The 24,142-nt window shown below is 40.2% G+C and overlaps 1 protein-coding gene across 3 annotated transcripts; it reads right to left on the minus strand.

Moving 5' to 3' along the window:
* Positions 1-2,390: 2,390 nt before the first annotated feature.
* Positions 2,391-23,080, minus strand: ASRGL1 (asparaginase and isoaspartyl peptidase 1). 3 transcript variants are annotated; one of them, XM_049818030.1, is made up of 7 exons: positions 22,880-23,080; positions 21,439-21,681; positions 17,823-17,965; positions 12,572-12,726; positions 8,251-8,369; positions 6,183-6,293; positions 2,391-3,521 (listed from the first exon to the last, which is right to left on the minus strand). In XM_049818030.1, exons 2-7 carry the CDS (start codon positions 21,623-21,625, stop codon positions 3,286-3,288), a joined length of 951 nt encoding a protein of 316 aa, XP_049673987.1. In that variant the 5' UTR covers positions 21,626-21,681; positions 22,880-23,080; the 3' UTR covers positions 2,391-3,285. The 3 variants fall into 3 exon arrangements, with proteins under 3 accessions (XP_049673987.1, XP_049673986.1, XP_049673988.1); XM_049818029.1 differs by having other exon boundaries at positions 22,920-23,079; XM_049818031.1 differs by lacking the exon at positions 22,880-23,080 and adding an exon at positions 22,628-22,753.
* Between the last annotated feature and the right edge of the window lie 1,062 nt (positions 23,081-24,142).

Genomic DNA, 24,142 nt, shown 5'->3' on the forward strand with positions numbered 1-24,142 from the left:
CTGCTTTGCTACATGCCAAGGACACTCAGTTTCTTGGCAACAGACCCTAATTTTCCTTCTTTGATATCCAGGTCACAGCCATTTGGATTAGAGGCTCATTTCCAGCAGCAGTGCATAGCAGTGGCACACAACTTCCCATCCTGCTGTCAGTATCCCCCTGAAGTTCAGCGTCTTTCAACCGTATTTACGATTATAAAAGCTGTTAAATTAAAGCCTTTATAAAGGGTAATTTCTTGATATTCTTAAAGGGCATGGGGCATGTAAGTGTATTAAAAACTTAGGTAGCCCTGTGCAACACCAGCAACTTCTCACATCATCAGCAACAGCCTCTTGCCCTGTTCCAGCTGAAGAACATGTCTGGAAGGGTAGAGAGAAAAAAACCAACTGTTTGATCCCCAGCTCTCCACTTTCTTCAGAAGTTAGGCCTATCCCATCCCTGACCATGTGCTATCATCCCCCCTTCTTAGCAGAAAGGGGAACACTGTCCTAGAACAGATCTACCTGCTCTCCAGATTAGGTGAGGAAATCGCATACCTTTCCGAGGAGCATCGACTCGGTCAGCTAGCTGGACGAAAAGCACGTAGCCCTGACCGCTGGTCCTAGTGCTTTGCCTGAGCTGCCATCATTTGAACTGCAGAGCAAACTCCAGCCTAAGGATTATCAAACGTCATCAATCCATATGCAAGGCACAGTTCCTCATTCCCAGCCCCCCGTGAAGTAGAAAGGCGTAACAGTACAAGCATGTTTTTGAAAAGCAGATACTTTTGCACGAGAAAGGAATATAGAGCGCGCTACCAAGGAGTGGGTGAGACAGAACAAATCATACAGACCAGATGGTAGTCACACTGCTTAATGCACTGTTGGACGGTGCCCAGCTAGTCTGCTGATGAGCGACAGAAGAGCCTATATAGGATAATGCTCTTTGTTAAGTGCCAGCAATTTATTACGTTATGTTCCTGAGCACAGCTGAGGTGAATTAACCACAGTAACCATTTACTATTCCTTCTGACAGCCCCGAGATCGTACCTGTACTGCTGCTGTGGTTGATGGTGAGAATATATTCAAAGCTAACCAAAAGCCAACTGTCCAGGTTAGCGTAGTGCCAAACCCTTGCCAACAAACCACCCAGCAGGTGTATTAGCTTACTGCTGCTACACTAACCATCACTAGGGTTTTGGTTAACTTGGAGCATGATCAGAACAGGCCTGCATCCACTCAGAAAACAACAAAACCAGAGCTTGACAAAGATGATAACACCAGGTGTTGCAGCGACAGTGGGTTAAGCACTCCTCCCTCCAGCTACTTCAAGCAAAGGAATGGTTACTTAGGGATATGCCCTCTATGGAGTCTTTAATCTGATAAAGCAGCTATAAGACAAGATATTTGTATTCTTCTTGTGTACAGCCTACATCCATGCCTACCTAGCACCATTTAGCTCTAAAAAACATCCTTCAAGTTCAATTCTTTTTCATTAAAAAAAAAGAAATCATTGAGCAATTTCATGACAATAATGTTGCAAAGTGCAATTTGACAGAACTCACAAAGATCATATTTTCTATTGCCTGTCCCGAATTCGATCTTGGACTAGGGACAGGTGAGGTAAACAAAGCAGAATCTTGACCACAAAAATCTGGATTGCCTTGATATTCTGGAAATGAAGCTAAGGCGATACTGGTTTTTTTCCTCAGAGAACAGTCCGGCCATTTAAGATTGGTATCTCATGCAGAGAAAGGGAAATGAATTACTTTTTACTCAGAAGACAACTACTTCTCCCTACAGATGAGCACATCTTAAATACTGTTATTGTTTCGTAAACTTCTGATGATCAGACAGTAGCCATTTGCCACACCATCTCCTGTGGACAAAGTACACGAGCACTCCATGGTTATGTCTTCAATGAACCATCTGCTCTTGAACCATCGCTGTCCACATCCAGTCATCTGCAGCATCTAATAAACCGCCAATCAAAGCAGAGAGCAGGTTAGACAGCCTTGGCAATCCTACGATTCTGTCTGAACCAACTCAGTAACACAGCTTATTGTAGTTGGGTCACAGGTATGAGTAGTTTCACACTATGATTTAAGATTTTTGGTATGTTTATTTGGGTTATCTTGTAAAGGGAACATTCCACAGTACGATGGCATGCAATTATAACTACAAATCTGTCCGCAGAGGAAACCTCATCGCCAGCTAAAATCCATAAAATTATTACACAGTTTTAACACAAAAAAAAGACGCAGTTAAGTCAGAAAACAGGGAGAAGAAATTTTGGTCTTTCTTTTAAAACTACAAAACCTTAATGAAGAAACTGTATTAAAGGTAATGCAGAATATCAATTCTTTTTTAAAAAGAAAACCTCTCCACAAAACATTTCAGACTTCAGACAAGAAGCTTGTTAAGAGGCAGTTTTATTTGTTTTAGTACAGCTTGCTTTTATCACTTGATTTTAGATAATTATTTTTCCAGTTAACCTCCGTCTCACGTTTAGACTTAAAAGGTGCCTATCACCTTTGTATTGGAGTAGTAAAGATTGCTGGTTTATTTATTCAAATCATGACTTTCTTTATTACTACTCCAGATACTAAGTCAATAATATCTTTCCTGTTAACTATCCACATATAGTTCAAAATATTGTAGCCTACTTTGTTGTGGTGTCTGGTTTTTAATTGTAGGTCTGATGCCAGTGAATGGAATAAAATAGGACTCCTTAGAAACACCATGTTTCCCATGTCTGGAGAAAAGTTATTTTCTTTACTTCATTATTATTTCCCCTGACAGTTACATCAAGCCTGTGACAATGACGTAGTCTTAACTTTTCACTGCTGTTTGGTGGTATTTCACTGACAGTTAGCATTTTGTTATCATGGGATGACTGGAGAGCAATGCAATTTTCAAAATTCAGTTTTTAATTAATAGGTATTAATCTCTGAAATCATCCTGGCAGCAGTCTCTGAGAATGGGCATGGAAAGGAGTTCCTCTAATACGGAAACTTAGGCTCCCTTTAACGTAGGATTCAGGCATGGTGACCAGGAAACCTACTGACCATTCTCTTTCTCATCTAGAAAAGGAGGACCTCCCGACTTCCCAAAGGTATTAATAAACTCTACACATATATCCATGACCACTGAAGAGCTACGCCCAGATTTCATTTTGACTGTAAATGTGGCAATGTCAGTGAACCAATCAAAAGAGTACAGGTCTTTCAGAAAGACGACATCAACTGTCATTGTCCTCCAGCAAAAACTGGAGATCTCCATTCTACCTCAGTCAATATTTCTTCATCGTCAGAATCCCTCACTTTCCAATGTAAGTGCTTCATCAACAGATTTTGTATGCCTCTCCCCAGCATAAATCCCATAATGCAGCTGGTCATCCTTTACAGTAGCCCAGGACATCTGCTTGGTGGAGAACCTTGCTGCCCACTCTCCTGAATTGTTAACAACAATGACACCCCCCAAGCCCCCAACTCGTGTCTTCATGTAGTCTAATGCAGTGTCAGCAGCCATCTCTGGTGACAGTCCTGAAACAAGGAAGAACAAGATAACTTCATGGTGTCTGTCTTAAGTTTTAAAATTCCCTTCAAGTTTTACCCCTCCCCATGGAGCCAGCCAAATCTAACTCCTCCTTCAACTAAATCAGCAAGAAATTTCCAGTGTAGCAAAGGAACTGTTTATAGGAAGGCCCTGGACAGTTGCTAATAGCTGCTATGGTGCTGCTACAAAGACAGGATTTAAATAGCTTCAGATTGTAATTCAGTTTCAGTGTTTGATATAGACTAACTCATCAACTCTATGTTCAAGACACAGCATTTCTTATGCCATCATTTGAAGGGAAAAATGCCAATCTGCACACTTTCCATCAAAGGTTTGTCACAAGGTAGGTCTAAAGCATTTACAATTTGGAAAAAAACACATTAAAGCAATCAAAAATTTCAGTCATCATCTATGTCCCAAGTCCACTGGCTGTAATGGACCACAAAGCATGTACTTCACACTGTCATAATTTATCAAAAGCAGACATCAGCATTACTCTTCCTGAAACTTCTGAAAGTATCAGGCAAGATGAGGACTCTATGTACTACACATCAGAGAAAGGACCAGCAAAGCAACTTTATCTTTTCATTACACTTAATTCATATTAACAGGACTATTTTCTAAATAAAAGAAAGTTTATGTCTACATCATACACACAAGTCTGTTGTAATGGCTGCAGAATATTTGTGCACTACAAGTTTGAATGTATATTCAGGAATGCAGTTGGCTCAGCCTAATTGTTCTAAGATAGATACCATCAGTAATGTTATGCAGCTTAGATTGCAGAACAAAACCTGACCTTCATGCCTTCCCTCCAAATTTTGAGTTAAAACCAAACAAAACCAGCAGAGTCAGAATTATTCACAGCACTGGTGACTGACAGGATAAAGCTCCTTTCTCTGACGTTACGAGTGACACTGTGACTATTCAAGTCAGTGGCACTGACTGACTTCAAAGGGTCAGCATTTCACTGTTTGATTTTTCATCAAGACAACAGCTGCCACCATAAGACAGAGATTCCAACAGCTGTTAAGACTGGCAAAGCAATTCACTCCTGAAATATGAAAGTAAGTTTCACAACACTGGTCCAAAAGAAGATATTTACTATGTGAATTACTGAATAGATGAACAGAATTATGGAAGAGCTCTGTAGTTATTCTTAAATATGCAACTTCAGTTGACCGTTCAAGGACTCAAAAAAGTTACAGTAACTTGAGGGTTTGTTTTCAGCGCCTTCATGGAAACGGGGCGGGGGGGGTGGGGGTGGGGGAAGTCTATTGCTTACGTATTTTCCTGGCAGCTGAGTTATACTTCTGGGCAGGATGAATGAAGGTAGAGCAAGCATGGGCAGGGTGAACAAGTGCAAACCAATTAAACATGCACACATGTGGGTTAATTTTCTTTTTTCTTTTTCTAAAAAACTTTTTAATTTGAGCCTCATTTGCCTTTCATACTGATTGATCACAAGCCAGGTAACTGCTATCAGCGCATAGGTTTTGCAATGCAGTTAACTTCAAGCCAGAGAAGAAACTGGTTTACACAGTTTAGACTAAATAGAGCTTAGAAGGCTCAGTCACAAATTGAATAGCTAGGGACATAACAGAGAGAGAAAGGGGAGATCATAATGTGTTAGAGCTTTGGGAAACAATCTGTAGGTTGTATTTTATGCTGAAACTATCACATTAGCCAAGAGATTGACAGAGAAATGCACCCATTATATGCAAACAGCTCTATAAAGTGTAACAAAAATATTGTCAGCTGTTACTTGTCTCTCTACTTACTGCTTCTCCAATGAAAATGTAAATTGAAAGTTTTCCAACTATTTCCAGTTCAGTTGATCTCAAAGCAAGCTACACTACACTGCCCAAAAGCTATGGCTTTCTAAAAATAATGGTGATATCTATATTAATGGTTCTTCAACTGCATGCAATAGAAGTATGTTGTCTGGCTATGTTTACAGGCTGTAATATAATCAAGGGGTTAGATGACAGACTAACTCATGAAGGTAAAGCTCCAAAGGGTCATCTCACAGTCAGATTATATTACAGTCACATAAGACATACTGTGTCAGCTGTTTACCACATACCCACCCAGTCAGTTTAGTATATTTTCCAAAACAAAATGAAAATTTAAATCATAGTTAAAACATCTTAAAAGCATTTCTGTTGCTATAATCAGAGTTGTTAAAATAAAGACCTTTAGAGTTTATTAGAAAGGTGATATCCTATGCTTTCCTTATTTCAGCTCTGATTATCTATCTCTAGCCCTCCTCTACTGCTTCCTTAAACATCTCTTCCTTTTACTTGTTCTCTGTTGCTTTGTTCACAAAATTTTAGTTTAAAATTCGGGGAAAAAATATTAAAGAGAACTTCAGTTAAACAAAGTAGACAATGTCTTCCAACCTACATTAATCTAAAGCATGACTGAACATCAAGCAGCATAGATATTTCTGTCCACTTAAGGCTATTTTAGATTTATTAATACTTTAGTACTTCATTTCGTTTTTAAAGAGAGGTGACCCATCCACATAACCCTGGGAACAACTCTTCTGACAACCGTTCTAGGATGATAGTACATAAACTGAAACCTGTCATTAGGCAACGTTTCCTAGCCTCATTATTTCAGCTCACAGGAAGTCTGGAATATACCTTGCTCCATGTGATAGAGGATCAGTCGGGCTAAGACCACTTTCATAATGCTCTCTCCATGTCCTGTGGTTGAAGTGGCACCGGACTGGTTATCAGCATAACCTCCACTTCCTTTTCAGAGGGGGGGAAAAAAAAAAAAAAGCCAGCAATATTCTGTAATACAATTTGCAAGCTCTGCATTGTTTAAAATCGGTACTGAACATTTCTTCCTAAAGGGCCAGCAGTTCTGTGCACATCTGGGAGCAAAGTGTCAGTAACAAACTTCTTTCTCATTTCTGCATCAGTTTGAAAAGTAAAAAACATGAGAGAGCAACGAGAGCTGGGTGAAGTCAGTTGCCAAGTTGAGAGAGCTAGAAGACTAGTGATCTGCTTGTGGTACAAGAAGCAGAAGCAGTGGGGATAGGCAAAAGTATCTTCCAGAACAGGAAGGGACGGTATATTGAGCATCAGCAAACTAGTGATGGGATGCAGAGTGCCAGGTCACACAACATTACCAATTTGAGAAGATATGAAGGAAGATCTTGTGAGGACATTGGTGAATTTACCAAGTTTGAGGGGAACTTAACCGCAACAGAAAAAGCAGGTAAGAGATTTGAAGAGCCTGGGCTCTAGTGAAGCATCACGAAGCACCCCCGAAGGATCTTGCAATCCTCACCACAAGCAGTGTTTCTTCTGTTGAATGTGCTCCCTGTCCCCCCCCCCCCCCCCCCCCGCGCCTTTTTTTTCCTCCCATCCTTGTTTTGCTGGCATATTCCGCACCCTGCTCACCACCAAGCTTCCGCTTGCTCAACACCCATGTTTTTAGCACATCTCCTAAGAAAAATATTTCCCAGGAGCTGGGGAGGAACATACCACAGCATTATAAACAAGGTACTGGGGGAGGGGAAAGCAGCACAGAAGAGCAATGAAAGTTTCTTCCCTTCTGTATTTTCTTGATTAGATCAGACCCTTTCAATGGAACCCGATTTACACGTGGAAAAACACTGCCACAATCACTCTGTCAAAGCCCCCTTTCAAAACGCTTTTATATTTAAAAGGACAGCTAGCATTTCTGTATCCAATCCTGCGGATGTCTACTAAGAGCAAAAGTTGCAAGCAATATGCTCAAGAGTTCACTTGTCCTTCACAGACCTACGTTCCATATTATAGGAGCCCTGAACATGATCTACACAAGAGAAGGGTGTTTGCAGTCAGAAGGCTGCAGTCAGAAATGAAGCTGAAAATCATTGTCAAAATGCATGCAGAGGGTACCAAAACACAGCAACTTAGGGTGCGAGAGAAAGTTAGTGTTAGTTTTATAATAATCATGTACTGCCAACAACAGTGCTATTTGAGTTTGGAACATGCTTTACTAAAAATAATTATTTTTCAAATCCCAACTGTATGGTAGAACTCGAAGCAATCAAATGGCAAGTCTGTCCCATGAGAGGAGGAAGTCTGCAGAAAGGATTTCAAATGTCTCTTTATACTTGGATAAGAGATCTCTTAAAATATTTCCTTTATTCTACACCGCATCTATTAGGCTCTGAAGCAGTCTTATCAGGGCTCTCTAAGAACAGGAATTTACTCAAAGTTGCCAGTCATTTTACAGAATTGGCTCACTCCTATAATGAACAGTAATTACAATTACACCTACTTCCTTAAGTACCAAGAAAACAGCATCTTAGTATGGAACAGGCTACATTTTTTGACTTAGCTGTAAGCACAGAAATACAAAAGGAGAGTTTTATCAGAATGAACAGAAAGGAAACAGAAAAAAAAATATGTTAGCATTCAGGAAAGGACAGAAAAAAGGAATTCCCATCCCCATTTTCCAGAGAGAAAAGTGCTGGATTATGATAATAATGACAGCACTACACCTCTACTCCCAATCCTTACTTGCAATCTCCACGTTGTGTTAAGAAGCTTCAGCTTTGATACATTTGAATGTTAGACCTCCATTTCAGATGTACCAGTATTTATGTTTCATTTCACAAATGAAAAGGAGACCGTGCAATACTTTTTTGCTTTCTTTTTTTTCTTTCTTTAAATAAGATACCTTCAAAAAATGAGAGGCAAGACCCCATACCTATGCATGCTGTGTCACCAACACGGCCAATCAGTTTATTAGAGAGTCCTCCAGTGGATGTTGCACAAGCTACATTTCCTTCACTGTCTATAGCAACAGCACCGACTGTTCCAAGGTCTCTGCCAAGAAAAACAGTTCACAAAATTAGGTAGAATTAAAGCATACCTGCCAAAGCATGTTGCATTTCTTTTCCAGGTAACTTTAAAAAAGATTACTGCAAAAAAATTACTGCTCATCATAAAGCTATTTTTTACCATGCTTCTCATTACAAAACCAACAAGCAATATGCAACAATTCTCATAGCTTTATATTTAAAAGTAGAATACACTCAATTTTTTTTCATCTCCCCCCATGACTTCTTTACCTTTGTAGCATGGAAGCTTTGATTTGGGGAGGCAAAAACCCATGAAACAAAAGCATGCAGGGCAGAAATATTTTTAGCTATCATAGTTCTGGAGTAGTTTTTTGGCTGTGACACACCTGAAACACAACCTTCCCCTAAATAGCAACTCAAAGATGCAAGAATTGTCTCCACTGTCTCAACAGGAGGTTAACCGGAATTATTAATGACAATGCACGTAAACAAGAGAACACAGAAAAGGACAGTAATGTTATGCATGCACTGAATCATTTCCTTCCTGTTCCTCCTCTTTCCTCTTCCTTATTCTCCTAAATGTTTGAATGCCACAAAAAAAAAAAAAAAAAAAAAGTTATTTATGTGCCTTTCAACTAGTATTGTTCACAACCCATCATTAATACAAATTTTCATCTTTGTACTCTGTAGCTACGCAATCTTGAGGTTTAAATCACTTGGCCTGTAGAATCTGTTGAAACCACATATCAGCTTAAAAATCTTCATGCGCTGAAGAAAATAGAAGTTTCAACTATTGCTTTATTTCTTCAGCACAGAAAAGTCATATATAATAGGCTGCTTAAAATATACACATGTACTCATACTCAGAAAAAAAAAAAAGGCTATTGTAACTTACTGTAACTGTTGCTGCACTGAGAAGCAAGACATTACTGAGAAGCAACAGTTTTGAGTGTCCCCATATTCCAATCTTGGCAATTCATGCAGGAACATAAAACAGTATCTAGCTAGGAGAGGTATACCAAAAAATTCTAAATCCCTCCACAGGAAAATAATTTGTAACAATCCTTCAAGGAACTGCTCAACAGGAGACTGGAACAGGAATATCTTTGGAAGTTGCTTGGCCACTGGCGAGGGTCTTTCTATAGCCCAACAAAATCTAAGCTAATTAAGTCAGAGTCCTTGTGTACCACGAAACCCACAGTCAATTTCTCAGAGAAGCAACTTCCTGTTCCCTGCTGCTGATGTAAAATATCATACTGTCAGTCCCTACACTTCATTCACAGCAATTCAAAGTTGACTGATGAATCACAGGCCTTACAAACTGCTCTGACATTTATGTGGAGACGGACCTCAACTCAAACTGATATGATGGTGCAGATGGGCTTCCCACCCATCCATCTGTTACAAATGATTTGCTGAAAAGAATATTAGTAAATTCAGTACTCCCTTGCACACTCATGTGGCACCTTTCAACCAACTAAAGTTAGATCCTCCTGAGAACTTAAGACAGGTGCATCCAGATGTACATTTTCCTAAGTATGTATTTACCTTAAGCAGTTGTGAGAATAATGAAAGTGCACAAATCACATACACAGCAGCTATCTGTTTTGGTACAAAAGCTCAACTGGCAATAAATAACAAAGTGAATGCGTCTGACATACCTTATCTGCCATGGAGCAAACAGACAACTACACTATATTTCTTACTGTCCCTTTAAACTTTTTTATTGCTTCAGTGTCATGTATTTTCTTTGTTCATCTTCAGAACAAAGGCAAAGAAGATATAAACAATCTGTTGCATAGCTAGTTGACTCAGAAACATCACCAAGACAGGCAAACTAAGTAGAGATACCATATTATAACTATCTCTCTATTGTTAGTGACAGTAGCAAGAACCTCAACAAGTACCTGTAGTATACCAGAGGAAGCTATTAGTAATAATGATTTTGTTCAATAAAGAATTATTCTTATATACTTCACAGACTGTGACACAGAATGGATCAGTTGGATTTGATCATTCCCTTTTGTCTAAATCTTTTATTATCCAGTACTCATGAAGTTACATGTACTTATTCTATCCCCATTCAACTAATAAGGCATCTGCTATTTTGTCTCTTAGCACTGCATCAATAGTAGTGTTTTCTGTTGATTGCTGTCAGGGCCCTTGTTAATTAATACCTCCTCGAGTTACTCTTGCACTGTGGTTCACAGATTTACTACCTTATGGCCAGACTCAACTGCCTTTCTGAGGGGTTCTCAGGCAATCTCCAGCCTTCTTGACAAAGGTATGGTGAGAATCTTTGGAGTGAGAGACTGAAGATAAAACAAACCACATCCTATTCTCAGTATAATGTGTACAAGATGCCTTGTCCTAAGTGCAATAGAATCATAAGCTTTTAGCATAAATGAATGCAGGCTTCTAACCAGCAGAAGAGAAAGGTCCCTCTTCTGGAAACAGCAAACTTGGCTTAGAAAGCTGTGAACCCCCAAGGTTTCCAACACTGTTAGGACCAGAGGACTGGAAGCAAAGTACACACCAACCTTCAAATTCCCAGTGTGATCTGGTATTATCTTGCCTCTGACTAACACTACTTCACCTTCTGTCTGTTCGCCCCAGGCAAGTTTCTGCATAATCACTGTGGACATAACAGGAAAAAGAACATTCCACATGTGATACAGGAACAAATGGGCTTGCATAAAAAAAGACCAGTTTTCAACTTTGCGAATTTGTGCTGATGTTTTGGGCACTGGCTGTCAGAAAAAGAACAGCATGGCTAAGACAGGAAGAAGTCTTGAGCCCTTCAAAAATACACAAGCCTTCTATTATCAGATATTTCAGAACAAGATAATGCTGAAATTGAAGATACCTAACACTGTTACAAGAAAAAATAATAATTAAGCAGTTATAAAGAATGAATGGAGACTCACAAGCCATGCCATTCCAACTTACATATTCAGGAGACCAAGTGGCAGGAGGGGCTACGCCATCCTCTAATCCTTCATAACTAATTATAATACCACACAGTCCTTGGACAGACCGTGGATCAAAAGAAAACTTCTTTTGGATACAAGATGAACTACAACTGAGACCTTACGGTCAAGGAACAACTTCGCTTTGTTTACAAGACCATATTTACACTTGCCTCATGAATTTGTTTTTCCTTCTAGCAATTTACTGACAGTAACATATAGCTTGTAGTTTATAGCCTCATTTCATGGACTTTAATTAAAGATGCCCACAGAAGAAATTTCCTCCTTTTGATCTACTAATTCTTCAGCTCTGCTTCTCTCATTACTACTGTTTCACAGAACAGATGAACAACATGTAATACAGCATTTATATAATGTAATACAGTGCTTTCCTATGCCACAACCATTAACATACAAATGGAAGCTCAAAATAATTTAGTATTTATGCCTACCTCACAGGCACAAAAAACATTTTTGACATTTGATGATTTTACTTCCTTTCCTGTCCACCTCACCTTCCTCTTTACTTTATATGAGACTTTCTTATTTTTCAAGTGACTTTCATTTTTCTGTTATGCAATACCATTCACTAGTATCCCTCTTCACACCAACCATTACACCAAACTTCTTGGTCAATTTTGTCATTCCTATCTACAATAACCAAAAGCCACAATCAGCACTCAGGAGGAGTTACTAGTCAAAATCTGATGTCATTTAACTACCTAATCCAGTTTAAAGACAAATCTGATCATCTACTTAACCAAGATCAGCTTTATTAATTTTGTATTTTTTTTTCCATGGACTCATTTTAAAATGTGGACTGAAGATATTTTAGAATCACAGTTCCTTCATGGAAAAGAACTATACAAAGTGATGCCTGCTGTTTGTTAAAGCTGCTCAATAAACTTCTACAACTGGTGATTTTAAGAACAATAACAAATTCTAACCCTGTTCTCCATTAATGCCACAAAACCTATGCTATGTCAAAGTGACTGACAATCTTAAGCATCAACAAATTTGTTCAAGTTTGTTCCAGTCACTTACACTTGAGGAAATTCACTGAAAGCTTGATTTTTCATTACTTTCACTGAGGACATACTGTGAAGACTGTTATCAAACCATGTAATACTTGGAACTGAAGTATTCTCAAGTCTTCATACAGGCTTTCAAGCTTTGGTTTGTTTGGGTTTTTTTTAGCTGATAGCATAAATTAAATTGCCTGAATTTAAAAAGAAAAAATATTTTACAAAAACCCTACTTCTGAAACTCTTCAGGGTTGGAATCTGGCTCAAGGTTCTTCTTCCATCTCTCCCGGGATCTCTCGGTTATGAGTTTCTCCCCTGGAGTCTCAGGAATACCCATGGCCTGAGCAAAGAGGTGTGCACCACGGTCAGTCAGCAGCATGTGCTTCGTCTGCAGAAGACAGACAGGAGATTCACTGACAATTCTTGTTTGTCTTGTACTGAGCAGTTTTGTACAAGCAGTCTTTATTTTTATAAGTATCCACACAAAGAAAATTCCAAATTTTGTTTTATTTTTAAACTTTCTAGATTTCTATGCCTACATCCTCTTCCACTACCTGAAAATTTTTCAGCTCTCCAAAACACAAACTTTCATCATTAGTAAAAAAGAATTGCATTTATCTATTTAATACTTATAATAGGAGAAGGAAAAATTGGCAAACTTGCTTTTGCTAATTTGCATGCAACTTCCTTGTACTGTTTCCAGTCAATCATCAAATCACTACTTAACTAAACTGTTTTGTCCAGTTAACTAAGAGATCTAGAAGGATTTTACTCAGAAGGAAAGAATGGTAAATAAATTCCTGTTCTGTTTGAAGGTATTACACCTTTTAAGAGTACAATAACCAAAAAATGTAAATATCACGCACTGAAGTGTTTCTTAACATCAGCTCAACCATTTTATTTTAAATATTTCCTTCAACTAGCTGCTACTCTTACAGACCCAGAATTTCAAATTCAAGAATGGAATACTGTTCTAACAGGTTTGACTGAAAAATGTTTGCTCTCTTCTAACATTTGCAGAAGCTCTATTTTGATTCCTTTATTTAGCAAAGCACTTAGACCAGATTTTAAGTCAACCGCCTTAGTTAAATCCATGCTTCAAAGTCTGTACAGCTTGGTTAATTCACGTTTTAGAGAAACTTCCCAGATAAATTTGCTTCATTAATCCTTATACTTTAGTAGGACCTCTAAAATCCGATATTTTTTATTATTATTTATTTTTTTTTACATCTGTTTCCAAAAATAAGCACCAACTTCTTGGACCACTACACAGCTGTTAATTGCTCATTGGGAGGGTTTTGGAGGAGTGGTGGTCTGACTATACCGTATGGAGTCATTTCAGAGCACAGCACCTAACTTCAAGCAAGCTTTTATGTCCATGCAGCAACACAGCACACAGGTACCAGGTGAGGTCCAAAAAGTACAACCATGTGATGCTGGAGGCTGCAGGCCTGCAGAGCCTTGCAGGGCACCAAAGTGGCACATACTCGGCTCTCAGACTGAAGCGAGAATGCCAGAGGTTGGGTATTTCTGTGACATGCTGCATTCCTCAGGACATTTACACTCTCAAAGCTTCAGACTTTTAAGATGTTGCAGACCATCAACTTCTGTTGATTTCTAAAGCAATGACAAGCAATCACTACCGTGACCAACCCATAGTACTGCATTGTTTTAAAGGATTCCAGCCAAACCCCTTCCCAAACCACGGACACTGATCTCTACTTACGCTTATTAAAGCCTCTGCACTAACCCCTTCAGATAGTTACAGAAGTGGGAAATCTGACTACACTTTAGAAACATTCCTGATGTTGTGGCCCTGACATCAGCCATTTTTGAAAATTTAAATGCCTTTTTATTGACAAATTAAGCCCTCAATTCACAAGACTATTGCTTTAGGGATCAAGAATAAGGCTTACAAGGGAGAAGTCCTCTGTTTATGTGAAAGAGTGGACAACAGGCTTACATGCTGAGTGATGTTACCAGACAGTATGACCTACCTATTTCTAACAAAACTAAGTTTCTTCCACTTGAAAGCCAACTTCTTTGTGCAATACTGCCCCCCTCTGCCATTGCCACCAAACCACCAGAAGCACACAACCCAATAATTCAAATTGGTTTGGGGTTTTGGTGGGGTTTTTTTGTTTGTTTGTGGGGTTTTTTTAGGAAATACAGATAAAGTCAAAATAAAAGTTCAGTGTATCAGAAGGCTGTGTCCTTCATCACTTGCTTTCTTCAACAATTAAGACTCTATATCGTCCTTTAAATAAGTTTAAAACCAAAAAGTTCTATTGTAAAAAATGGAAGTTATTTCTTAAAACTTTTTCAAAGGGTTCCCTCCCATATGCAGGTTCTGATAACATACCCACCTTCCTGAGCTGCACAAACAAGAAATACTTGCACATAGAGAAATAAGCTTCTATGATAGGGTTTTTTTTGTTTGTTTGGTTGGTGGGTTTTTTTCAGTCCTCACTGAAAAGAAGGTATCTTAAGGTGCGTTTGATTTTTTTTTTTTCTTTTCAACATACCTTATCAATCAAAAGAGCTGGTAGAACATTGCCAAACAACCCAAAAGCACATTTTTCTGTGTCATCCTTCTTCTACAGTTTCATGAATAAGTTTGCTAACTTTCTTAAGTGCCTAATTTTTCTGGGACACATTTATACAAAGTAATCCAAGAGGACCAAAAAATAAATAAAGGATTCTAGAGATCTTACTAACAAACAACAAATGTTGGCAAGTTTAGTTAATTTCATGGGAAACAGGAAAGAGAAAATCCCCCAAATTTCTGCAGCTGGCCTGAAATTCAGACCATCACTGTTCTTTATTTAACAATCCTGGCAGTGTGCAGAGCATAGCAAAAATTTGCACCTTTGCCTAGAGAAGTCTATGTTCTAAGCTAAATTATCCTCTGTCTAATGTAAAGGGCTGGATGATATAGTAGGGGAAAACATATACACAGTTCATGCATACCAATGAATCAGTGCTCTAATGTTCACAAGATGCCCACCTAATGAAGTGTTGGAGCTGAGGGGGATTACATGCCCCATTCAAAAACAAAACAAAACAAAAAGTGCCATTTCAATGTATCATTCTATTTTTGTTCACTACATAACAGGAATTGAACTGCTTTCTTGAGGATTTGTTGAATTACTTAAGGTACTAAAAGCCTTCCATCTCTAGAGGCTGCTGTGTTCAATAGCATAGTAAATAATGAATGGAAATTATTCTGCTGCCCTCCTTTCTTCAATCCCATGGATTTGGACATATTTGAGCCCAGTGAGAATGTGACAGCTCACAGGGTAAATGTGCACAATAACAACCTAGAAGAGCCACTCTGGCCACCAGATGGAGCCCATATTGTTCCAGAATAGTAACGGAAATACAGAAAATTACAAGCAGGTGGGGAGGGTTTTTTGGGTTTGTTTGGTTTTGGGAGCTCTATGTTTCAAAATTCCTTAAGGCAGTCAGGCATCTCAAAACCAGTGGGAAATAAGCATCCTAACATGCTTAGGACCCCCGGAAAACTAGTCTTATTACCCATGGGTCACAGAGTTGAAAATATTTTTAATTATGCACAGTAAAACAAAACAAAATATACTCCGAAGTGTACTGTGAAATAGCCTGGCTTGGTGTCCCAGAATTCCTGTCCAAGATGAACAGAAGAGTAACATCAGTTGGTATTCCCATTTACAATACCTGATGGAGAAGCAGCAGAAACTCACCTCAAGATATATCAAGCAATTTAGGCCAAAACTTACATTTGAACTTTGTCATCTACACAGATTTTTTTTTTTTGCATCTGGGCAAAGAGTAATACACTTTACCACAAAATTTCATGGTTTTAGAGCTACGCCATTATACCTGGTCCTGTATAGTTCAATTTGATGTTTTCCTTTCAAATTTAGCCTCAACATTTTTGAACACCAGAAGCACCATACAAGGATGAGAAAGACCTTATAACAGACAAGAAAGACAAAAGAGAGGGGGTTTTGGTTTTGGGTTTTTTTGTTGTTTTTAAAAAACCACTTTGGAAAGTTATGTTCTCAAAAACCAACAGTGGTGTTCTGACTTTATTCTTGTCAACTTAAATGGGATTTTGTCATGGAGAAGACAACAAAAAAAATGTGATTCTGGAATATGAACTGAACAATGGGCATTAAAAGATGTTATCTACAGGAAAAAAAACAAAAAAACAATCCACAAAAAACATTCCCCCAACACGCTAGAAAACATCTCTCCCTGAACTCTCCACTTAGATTCTCAAATTTTAAAAAATTTCATCTTGTGAAGCTGCCTACCAGCTATATCTATTCATTTGTTCTAGCCAAATGACAGAATAAAACCAATATGAAGGAACAAAAAGCTTATTCATTGCAAGTTTTAACATTGTCTTCTAGTGGACGTACTAGACTGATTTTGGAAGCAGAACCATCCTCCAATTAAGGCCAAAAATAATTCTTATCTTCTTTGGAAGCTGTTGAGGACAAATTACATTTCAATCATCTTTACAGATCACCAAAAGAGGTTTTGCTTCCTCAAAAGTCACTTTGAAAGGTTAAAGAAACATAAATGCTCTTTGTTAATAAGTGTTTCTGCAAACGTAAACCCTTTTCAACAACAGGGCAGATGCACTAGCAGGATGAAAAATGTAAACTCCAAAAACAGTACAAACTTTTTGATCCCTGTCACAGTCTAGTAATGGTAAAACAGATGCACATACCACACAAATAACCTACTCCATCCTGAACCATACCAGTTGCACCGTTTCTGAAAAATGAGAGAAGTGTGCTGTGGCAGATACTAGAGTAACTTCTTAGTGTAGCAAAGCAGGATCAACTTTATGTCAGAAGTCAAGTAATAATCATTTGCTGCTCTGGTAAGTTTGATTCTCTTGGAAAATCTGTCACCATCACATAGTGCTATCTATCATTACATGTTATCTTCTACTGCTGGAAGACCATGACTTTGCACTAAGGCATCTGATTAGGTCACAAGGGAGGAGGCTATCTAGAACAACATAAGACCACATTACTTGGCCAAATATGTTACTGGGTCATTTAAATTCAGTTCCATGTCATCACAAAGTCACCAGTATATTATTCAACTTTAATCTTGCAAGATCAAGCAGAAAATTCAGGGCCAGCATAAAAGCTCTTCAAAAAACAAGTGAACAAAACCAACCCTAAAATCTTGAACACCAGCTGTGAAGATACAGATCAACGTGTATGTCAATTTCCTCTTGAGCTTCCAACTGCACGGCAGAACTTACATTTCCTTAGAACGCTATTTTTAATAAATACTTCTCAAAACCCCTTAAAATAAAAGTTCTTCAGGGTCATGACCATAGTTTCCGAACACTACCATGTATTTCTCCCTTTTTTCCCTGCTTCAGAGTGCTACACAAACATCATGAAGGTGTACCAATATACCAGATGAAGTTCTAAGGGAAAAAATGTTTCATACTCAAGTACATATTCAGCATACCTTTTCCATGACAAGTCGAGCAAGTTTTATTGGGTTTGCTATACATTTAACTGCAGATACTGCTCCAGACTCTAAAGTTTTTCCATCCATGATAATGGCATCCATTTCTACTTCACCTTTTTCATTTAGAACAGATCCACAGCCTAAAGAAAAAAAAAAAAAAAAAAAAAATCAGGGAGAAAGGAAAAAGAAGAAAGTCTTTAAGAGCTAACGATCACATGATTCAATCATTAGGTCTCATCAAGCAAACTTTCTCTTTCCCAGTTTGTTGTCTGACTTATTGAAAGTATCTCCTGCATACAAACAAAACAGCAGAAGCACTGCTGAGTATAACCACAAAAATCCAACCATTAACAGCAGTCTCACAGGGTACAACGCTTACTTTAAATCTGAGTTTTATAAGATGAAACACACACTTCCAATCCCATCCAAAATGATACACTAGGTATGAGAGTTAAAACGACAAACAATCACGAACACAATTCTTCATCCCCCAGATCACTTCAAGTGCGCATAAAACTATTTTACCTTTACAGTTCTTTCAAAGCAGGATGCAATATAACCCAACAAAATAGCACAGTGGTCAATCCTATCAACAGATTAACGTCACATAGCATTCCAAGAAACTGCCAAAATTGACAGAGCAGAATAAAAGTGTTCACTCACTACTGTAACAAAAGCTTGAAATAACAAGTTCTTCATTACCACATAAAAAACACTAGATTAAGGAATTTAAAAAAATAAAAAATTAAGTAATAAAATGTTGGGTAGTTATTTTCTTCTATAATTACTGGTGCTATTACTAGCCTAATTGAAAATTAATGAGATACAAAATGAGATAATGCAAATAGTAGGGTTTTTTTTATAATAATGCCAATAACTGTATCACATGGGAATAATCAGTTGTAAGTCATCAAGTGCACAAGCCTTGCTAATAAGGATGGAGAAGACTAAACCTAAAAAGAAGTTAAAAAAAACAAAACAAAAGTTACACAGTAGTTCAGGTAGAAAAGACTTAAACATTGTACAGAGCTAAACCAGGTTTTTTTATTTCTGTTGTCTCCAAAACTCCCCTTGCCACACAGACACACGCCCAAAAAGTTATTTTTTGCTCCTCTCCGACTTTATAAGCTATTCCAGAGTTCAGTCCTGCACCATTCACAACATGTTAATATCTAGACTACACTGACCTGTAGAGACCTTACAGGTAACTGCCTTGTGCCACCCATGTTAACATCATTCCTCCAGCTTCTCCTTTATGCTGGTGTAAGGAATAAGTCTTCTTTGTTTTCTTAGATAAACCCTGCCATACTCTTTTAGCTTCCTTTGACAAGGTAGGCTCTCTAGCCCATGATCATGAAACTCCCACTACAACTAGGGTAACCCCATACCAAGTACCAGTGACCAGAACCTTGGTTCCAGGGGAAGCGCTACCAGACCCCTTCATCACTGCGTTAGTAGTAGCTTATGTCTACTGGACATCTCTCTTGGATACATTTTAGGATTTCCTAAAATTTCCTGAGCAGAAAACAGTTGCAGACAGTTCCTGTAGTCAAAGGCCACTTCCTACAAAAGCCTCCTTTTACAGTTGGTGAAGGGAGACAGGTGCCCTCCAAGAACAATTCATCCCACTTGCCTCAGCTGTACAGCCACCCTTTCCCATTCCACTGACCACCATGAAAGTCTGTACACCATGGCAAGACTAGATACTAAACTTCAGGTTATCTGAGGTAGGATGAATCCTTCCTTCTATGGTTACAGACTGCCTTTTCACCTGCCTTCCAGGGTGATGGATAGGGACTACCTGTCTCTGAGGCCATGGTACCCCATTGGCAGCAGCACTGAAAAAAACAAAAAAGTTTGGCTCACTTGTGAAGGAAAGGGCAGGAAAAAAACCAGAGAGACAGCAGAAGACAGAAAATCTAAAGGGACACAAATAATGAAGGTGTCTGACATCAGCCAAATCGCAGCAGGGGTACTGAGAGGAGCACTCCAATTCCCTCTATCTACAAATAGATAGATCTGTCCTGTAGATCTGTCCTCTGTCCTGCAAGGGCTGAGGAGGAAAGTGTGCAAGAATCACTATAATAACAATTCTTCTACCTGGAGTATTCACACCAAGCTAGTTAATACTGCTAGTCAAAGAGATCCCATGAAGGAAATATAACCAAGGCCGCTTCCTCATCACAAGCAGAACTTGATGACTTCACGACGCTGCACAAGTCACTAAAATGGCAGCTTTAGCCACAGTATAGCTTCTGAGCTCCTCCACCAAAGCCTACATCAAGATGCATCTACACAGCAGGGGTAAACCCCATCATTCAAAAAAAGGACACAACTTGATGGTTATGCCCATTCTTCCCAATATTTACTGTTGTCTCTTAGCAGTGTCTGTGTTTTCCTAGAAAATATTACAGTAAAACTGATTTTCTTTTACAAAGATAAATACCACACAGTGAGTTTTAAACAGCCACTCCAATCAGGGCCCTCTTCACATAGCTTTCAGCTCGTTTTCGCCAGCGACTGAGAGCAGCTGTATCTAATGAGTGTTAACACAATTAGATGTATCTCTAAGTGATTACCAAACTACTTGCCATTTAGATCAGCACAAACCTGAACAAGGGCTTAAGGCTCAAGTCCAGTGAAGTAAAAATTAAATGAGCGAATGCCACCCTGATGTTAATTATACAATAGTACACACCACACCTGTAAGTCCACTTCATGATTTCATCTTGAATCCTTTAAAAATCAAGATATTCAACCCAAGTCAGTAACAAAACACTGGAAGTTTCATATGAAGTAAAAGCTCTCCCCTGCTCTCAATTACAAGGTGAGAGGGAACAAGAGAATCTCTCCAAACTAAGTGTGCGCATAACCAATACCTATGTTATCTAAATCACCGACAGGTCTGTCTTTCCATGTTCATTCTTGACACACCTTGGTGGAGGTGGAGAAATATTTTCACTGAAATTCATCAAAATAATAAATTTGAGGTCATACAAAGAGGAGAAGAACATTCAACTATTGACATTAACCATTAGAAAATCCAGTTATGAACCCTTACTGTAAAAATTCATGACTCGTATACCATTACTGCATTATTTCTGTATTATTATTTACAAAATTACTAATCGCAAGCATTACTTAAGAGAAAAACACCTAAAATCCCCAAGAACAGTATTCCTGTGGCAATAGTAAAGGTTAAGCGTTAAGGCTTAAACTTTGCTACAAGCTATATTCAAGTGCCTTAAACACGAACGTTAACTAAACATATCCTCCATTAAGGAGTCCATGTCTTAAAACTGAATACATAGCACAGTAATGGGAAAGGATTTACAGAAAAGTAATACGGCACCACAAGAATGAAATGGCAGGTATAAAACACTGAAAAATGAGAAAAGAGTAACTCATCTGCCTAAGTGTACTCATGAGAAACTATGGTACATACCATGCTATTTTATTATACAGAAAAATAAACTATTTTGTGACACCACTATTTACTCCACTGCAATGTGCATAATTCAAAGAAAATGCAAGCCAGCATTTTCAGAAGCATCAGGGCAAAACACTTGAAATACATGATGATTCTAAACCAACTTAATACTTGAAAAATTACCTGCATTAAAATGAGGATCATCTTCCATTGATCGTACTGCCTCTTCAACTGCATCTAAGGCACTGCCACCCCGTTTCAGGATACCATAACCTCGCAGCGCAGCTCTTACAACACCAGCACGACTTCCTTCTTCTCGTTCTTTAAAGATCCGGCCAGCTCCACCATGCACCACAATGACAGGCTTCATCCTGCTAAATTCCTCACAAGGCTTTCACCTGCACACACAGGTTACTCGTATTTAGCCTGTTTTGGAAAGACAAGCCTTTAGCATGTGCTCCCTTCTACATGGAGAGAGAAAGACCTGCAGGTTCTTTAACAGATACAGTCAGCTTGACTGCAACCATTTTATCTTGCAGTACTCACACAAAGGAGCTCCTAATTCAAGTCTGGACTGGAGAAGGCCACAGACCACTTAATGCAACTGAAGTCAGCCCTGCTTTGGGCAGGGGGCTGGGCCAGGTGGCCTCTGAAGGCCCCTTCCAGCCTAAATTACTCTATAGTCTTATGGTTTAGCATGAACCTGGCCTGGTGACATTACAAGTTATACAGAAACAAGCATCTGAGTAACCCTTGATCCTGCTAACTGCTCTTCCTGTTAGATGGATAGCCCCATTGTTCAAGTACAGTAATATAACCAGTGATAAAGTGACTGACCCGACCCGAGTTAACAGCTCAACCAGCTCTACCGCCTAGACTTCAAACCTCTGACCTCTTGCAAAACTTTGTGCTTCGCGCAGGAAAACAAGGCATTCAAACCTGGCAGTAAATGGTTTGCTGTTACTGCTCGTGGCCTCCTGCGAGCAGAAGAGAGTGTTGCTATGCTTCTTTGGTGCTAGCAATCACATTTTTGCTTCCAGAAAAAGGCGAAGGAGAAGCAGCCTCATCTCCCACAGAAATCTAGGGCACCTCACAGAGGAAAGTCTCCACGTGAAAACAGCTTCTCAGGGCCAGCTATTTTTGGAGGCTGTGAAGAACAAAATCCAACCACCCTTCCCTCGTCCTACGTGCCAACCCTTTAGACACGAGCCTCTCCGTAGTCCCGGACTACCGACAGCCCGCTCCCTCAGGAGCGGCACTTGCTCTCGGGTCCGCTCGCCAAGATGGCAGCTGGAACCCACGAGACGAAGACCCAGCCCGTGCTGCTCGGGCGTTACAGCCCCCGGCGGGGCAGAAACGTCTCGATTTTCACCCAGGATCCCGTAAGCGAGGCCTTGCCAGTTTTTTGTTTTGTTTTGTTTTTAATTTCAATCGGCAGCTACGCTCTTCCCTCCGCCAGGGTCAGAGGAGGAACTCGGTGCCGGCTCTCCTCAGCCGCGGATCAAACCTTGCCGGGCATCCCGGCGGCGTCTCGCCTCGCCTCACCGCGGGGCGGGCCCGGCCCGCACCCCGCCGGGCTGCCCGCCCGCCCGCTCTCGGCGCCCCCGCGCCCGCTCAGCCTCACTCGCCCCGGCGGAGAGCGAGAGCGCGGCCTCGGAGCCCACCTGCAGCGCCCCGTCCCACAGCAAACCCGCGGCGGCCCAGCAGACGCTCTACCCGGGAGGGTGCCGGCGGTAGCACGGGGCGGGCCCAGCCGCAGGGGACGGGCAGCCGCCCTCAGCAGACATGGCGCTGGCAGCAGCGCTGAGGGACGCCCGTAGTTAAAATGGCGGCACGCCGCTGTTCGCGCCCGGGCGTTCGCCGCCACCAGCCCCCACACAGCCACACACACGCCTTGGCGGGGGCCCGGCCCCAGGCTGCCAGGCAGCGGGTAGCGCCAAATTGTGCCCTTATCGGCTTCGTTCCCCCTCCTTAGCGAAAGGAAGGCGGGAGGGAAGCGGGTTCTTCGGCAGCAGGCTGCCGCGCTGTGGAAGGCGATAGCTGCGTCGTGACACCGCCTCGTCACCCACCACAGCCTGGTTTCACCTCCAGTTCTGTGAGAAAAATGGCACCTCTCCCCAAAACGAAAGCCAACCGCATGTCCCGTGTGCCTGCCTTTCCCCTCTCTGTCCAGGCCAGGCTATTCCCATTCCCAGAGCTTGGGCTGTGGGATGTGAAGTCGAAAGAGGCCATAGGGGCTGTGGGAGACATGGCGGGTCCCAGCCTGCCCTCAGGTTGGCACAGGCAGGGCGAGGATAAGCTGTACGCGGCCGCATGGATCCCAAATAGACAGCGAAGGCAAGAAGTAAGCTTGCTCTTTATTATTAATATTGTTTTAATTATAGGCTGCTGGTGGGACAAACAGTTGTTTGCTATAAAAAGAGCTACTAAAAAAAGTTCTTCCTGAAAAGGAAAAATACTTGTAAAACAGAGTTCCTTTAAAAAAAAAATAAATATCCAAAGTTCCTTACCTTTGCAGTAAAAAAGATAAACAAAGTTATCTCAAAATTTATACAAACTCTACCCAGAAAGCAGCCAGCCTTCTTCTTTGACCATTCCTGCTTGGCTTACCGCCTCTTTGCTTCTTTTTTCTCCATGTAGTTGCTCTAGGCGAGGCTGCAGAGAGACCAGCGAATGCAGGCTGCTGTGGCCACGCGAGGAGTCGAGGTGACATGCCTGTGCAAAAGGACAAGGATTTATGGCAATGTGCACTCACTCAATTTAAGATCTGTTTTGATCCTGAAGGTTGGTTTAAAAAATTAGCGTGGTTTAATCAAAAGGGACTACTCTGGATGTTGTTTCATTGTCACCGATAGGATTGACAAAGAGGAATTTAAATTTTGTATGT

The sequence above is a fragment of the Accipiter gentilis genome, chromosome 15 (genome assembly GCF_929443795.1).
Source record: "Accipiter gentilis chromosome 15, bAccGen1.1, whole genome shotgun sequence".
NCBI lineage: Eukaryota > Metazoa > Chordata > Aves > Accipitriformes > Accipitridae > Astur > Astur gentilis.

Bases quoted from the DNA above. Each gene is read 5' to 3' on its own strand.
- ASRGL1 (XM_049818030.1), bottom strand. From the start codon at position 21,625: ATGAAGCCTGTCATTGTGGTGCATGGTGGAGCTGGCCGGATCTTTAAA. The intron at 12,727-17,822 runs GTATGCTGAATA...TGTCTTCTGCAG, and splicing joins CTCGACTTGTCATGGAAAAG to ACGAAGCACATGCTGCTGAC. The intron at 8,370-12,571 runs GTAGGGTTTTTG...TTTTCTTGGCAG, and splicing joins AACCCTGAAGAGTTTCAGAA to AGACCTTGGAACAGTCGGTG.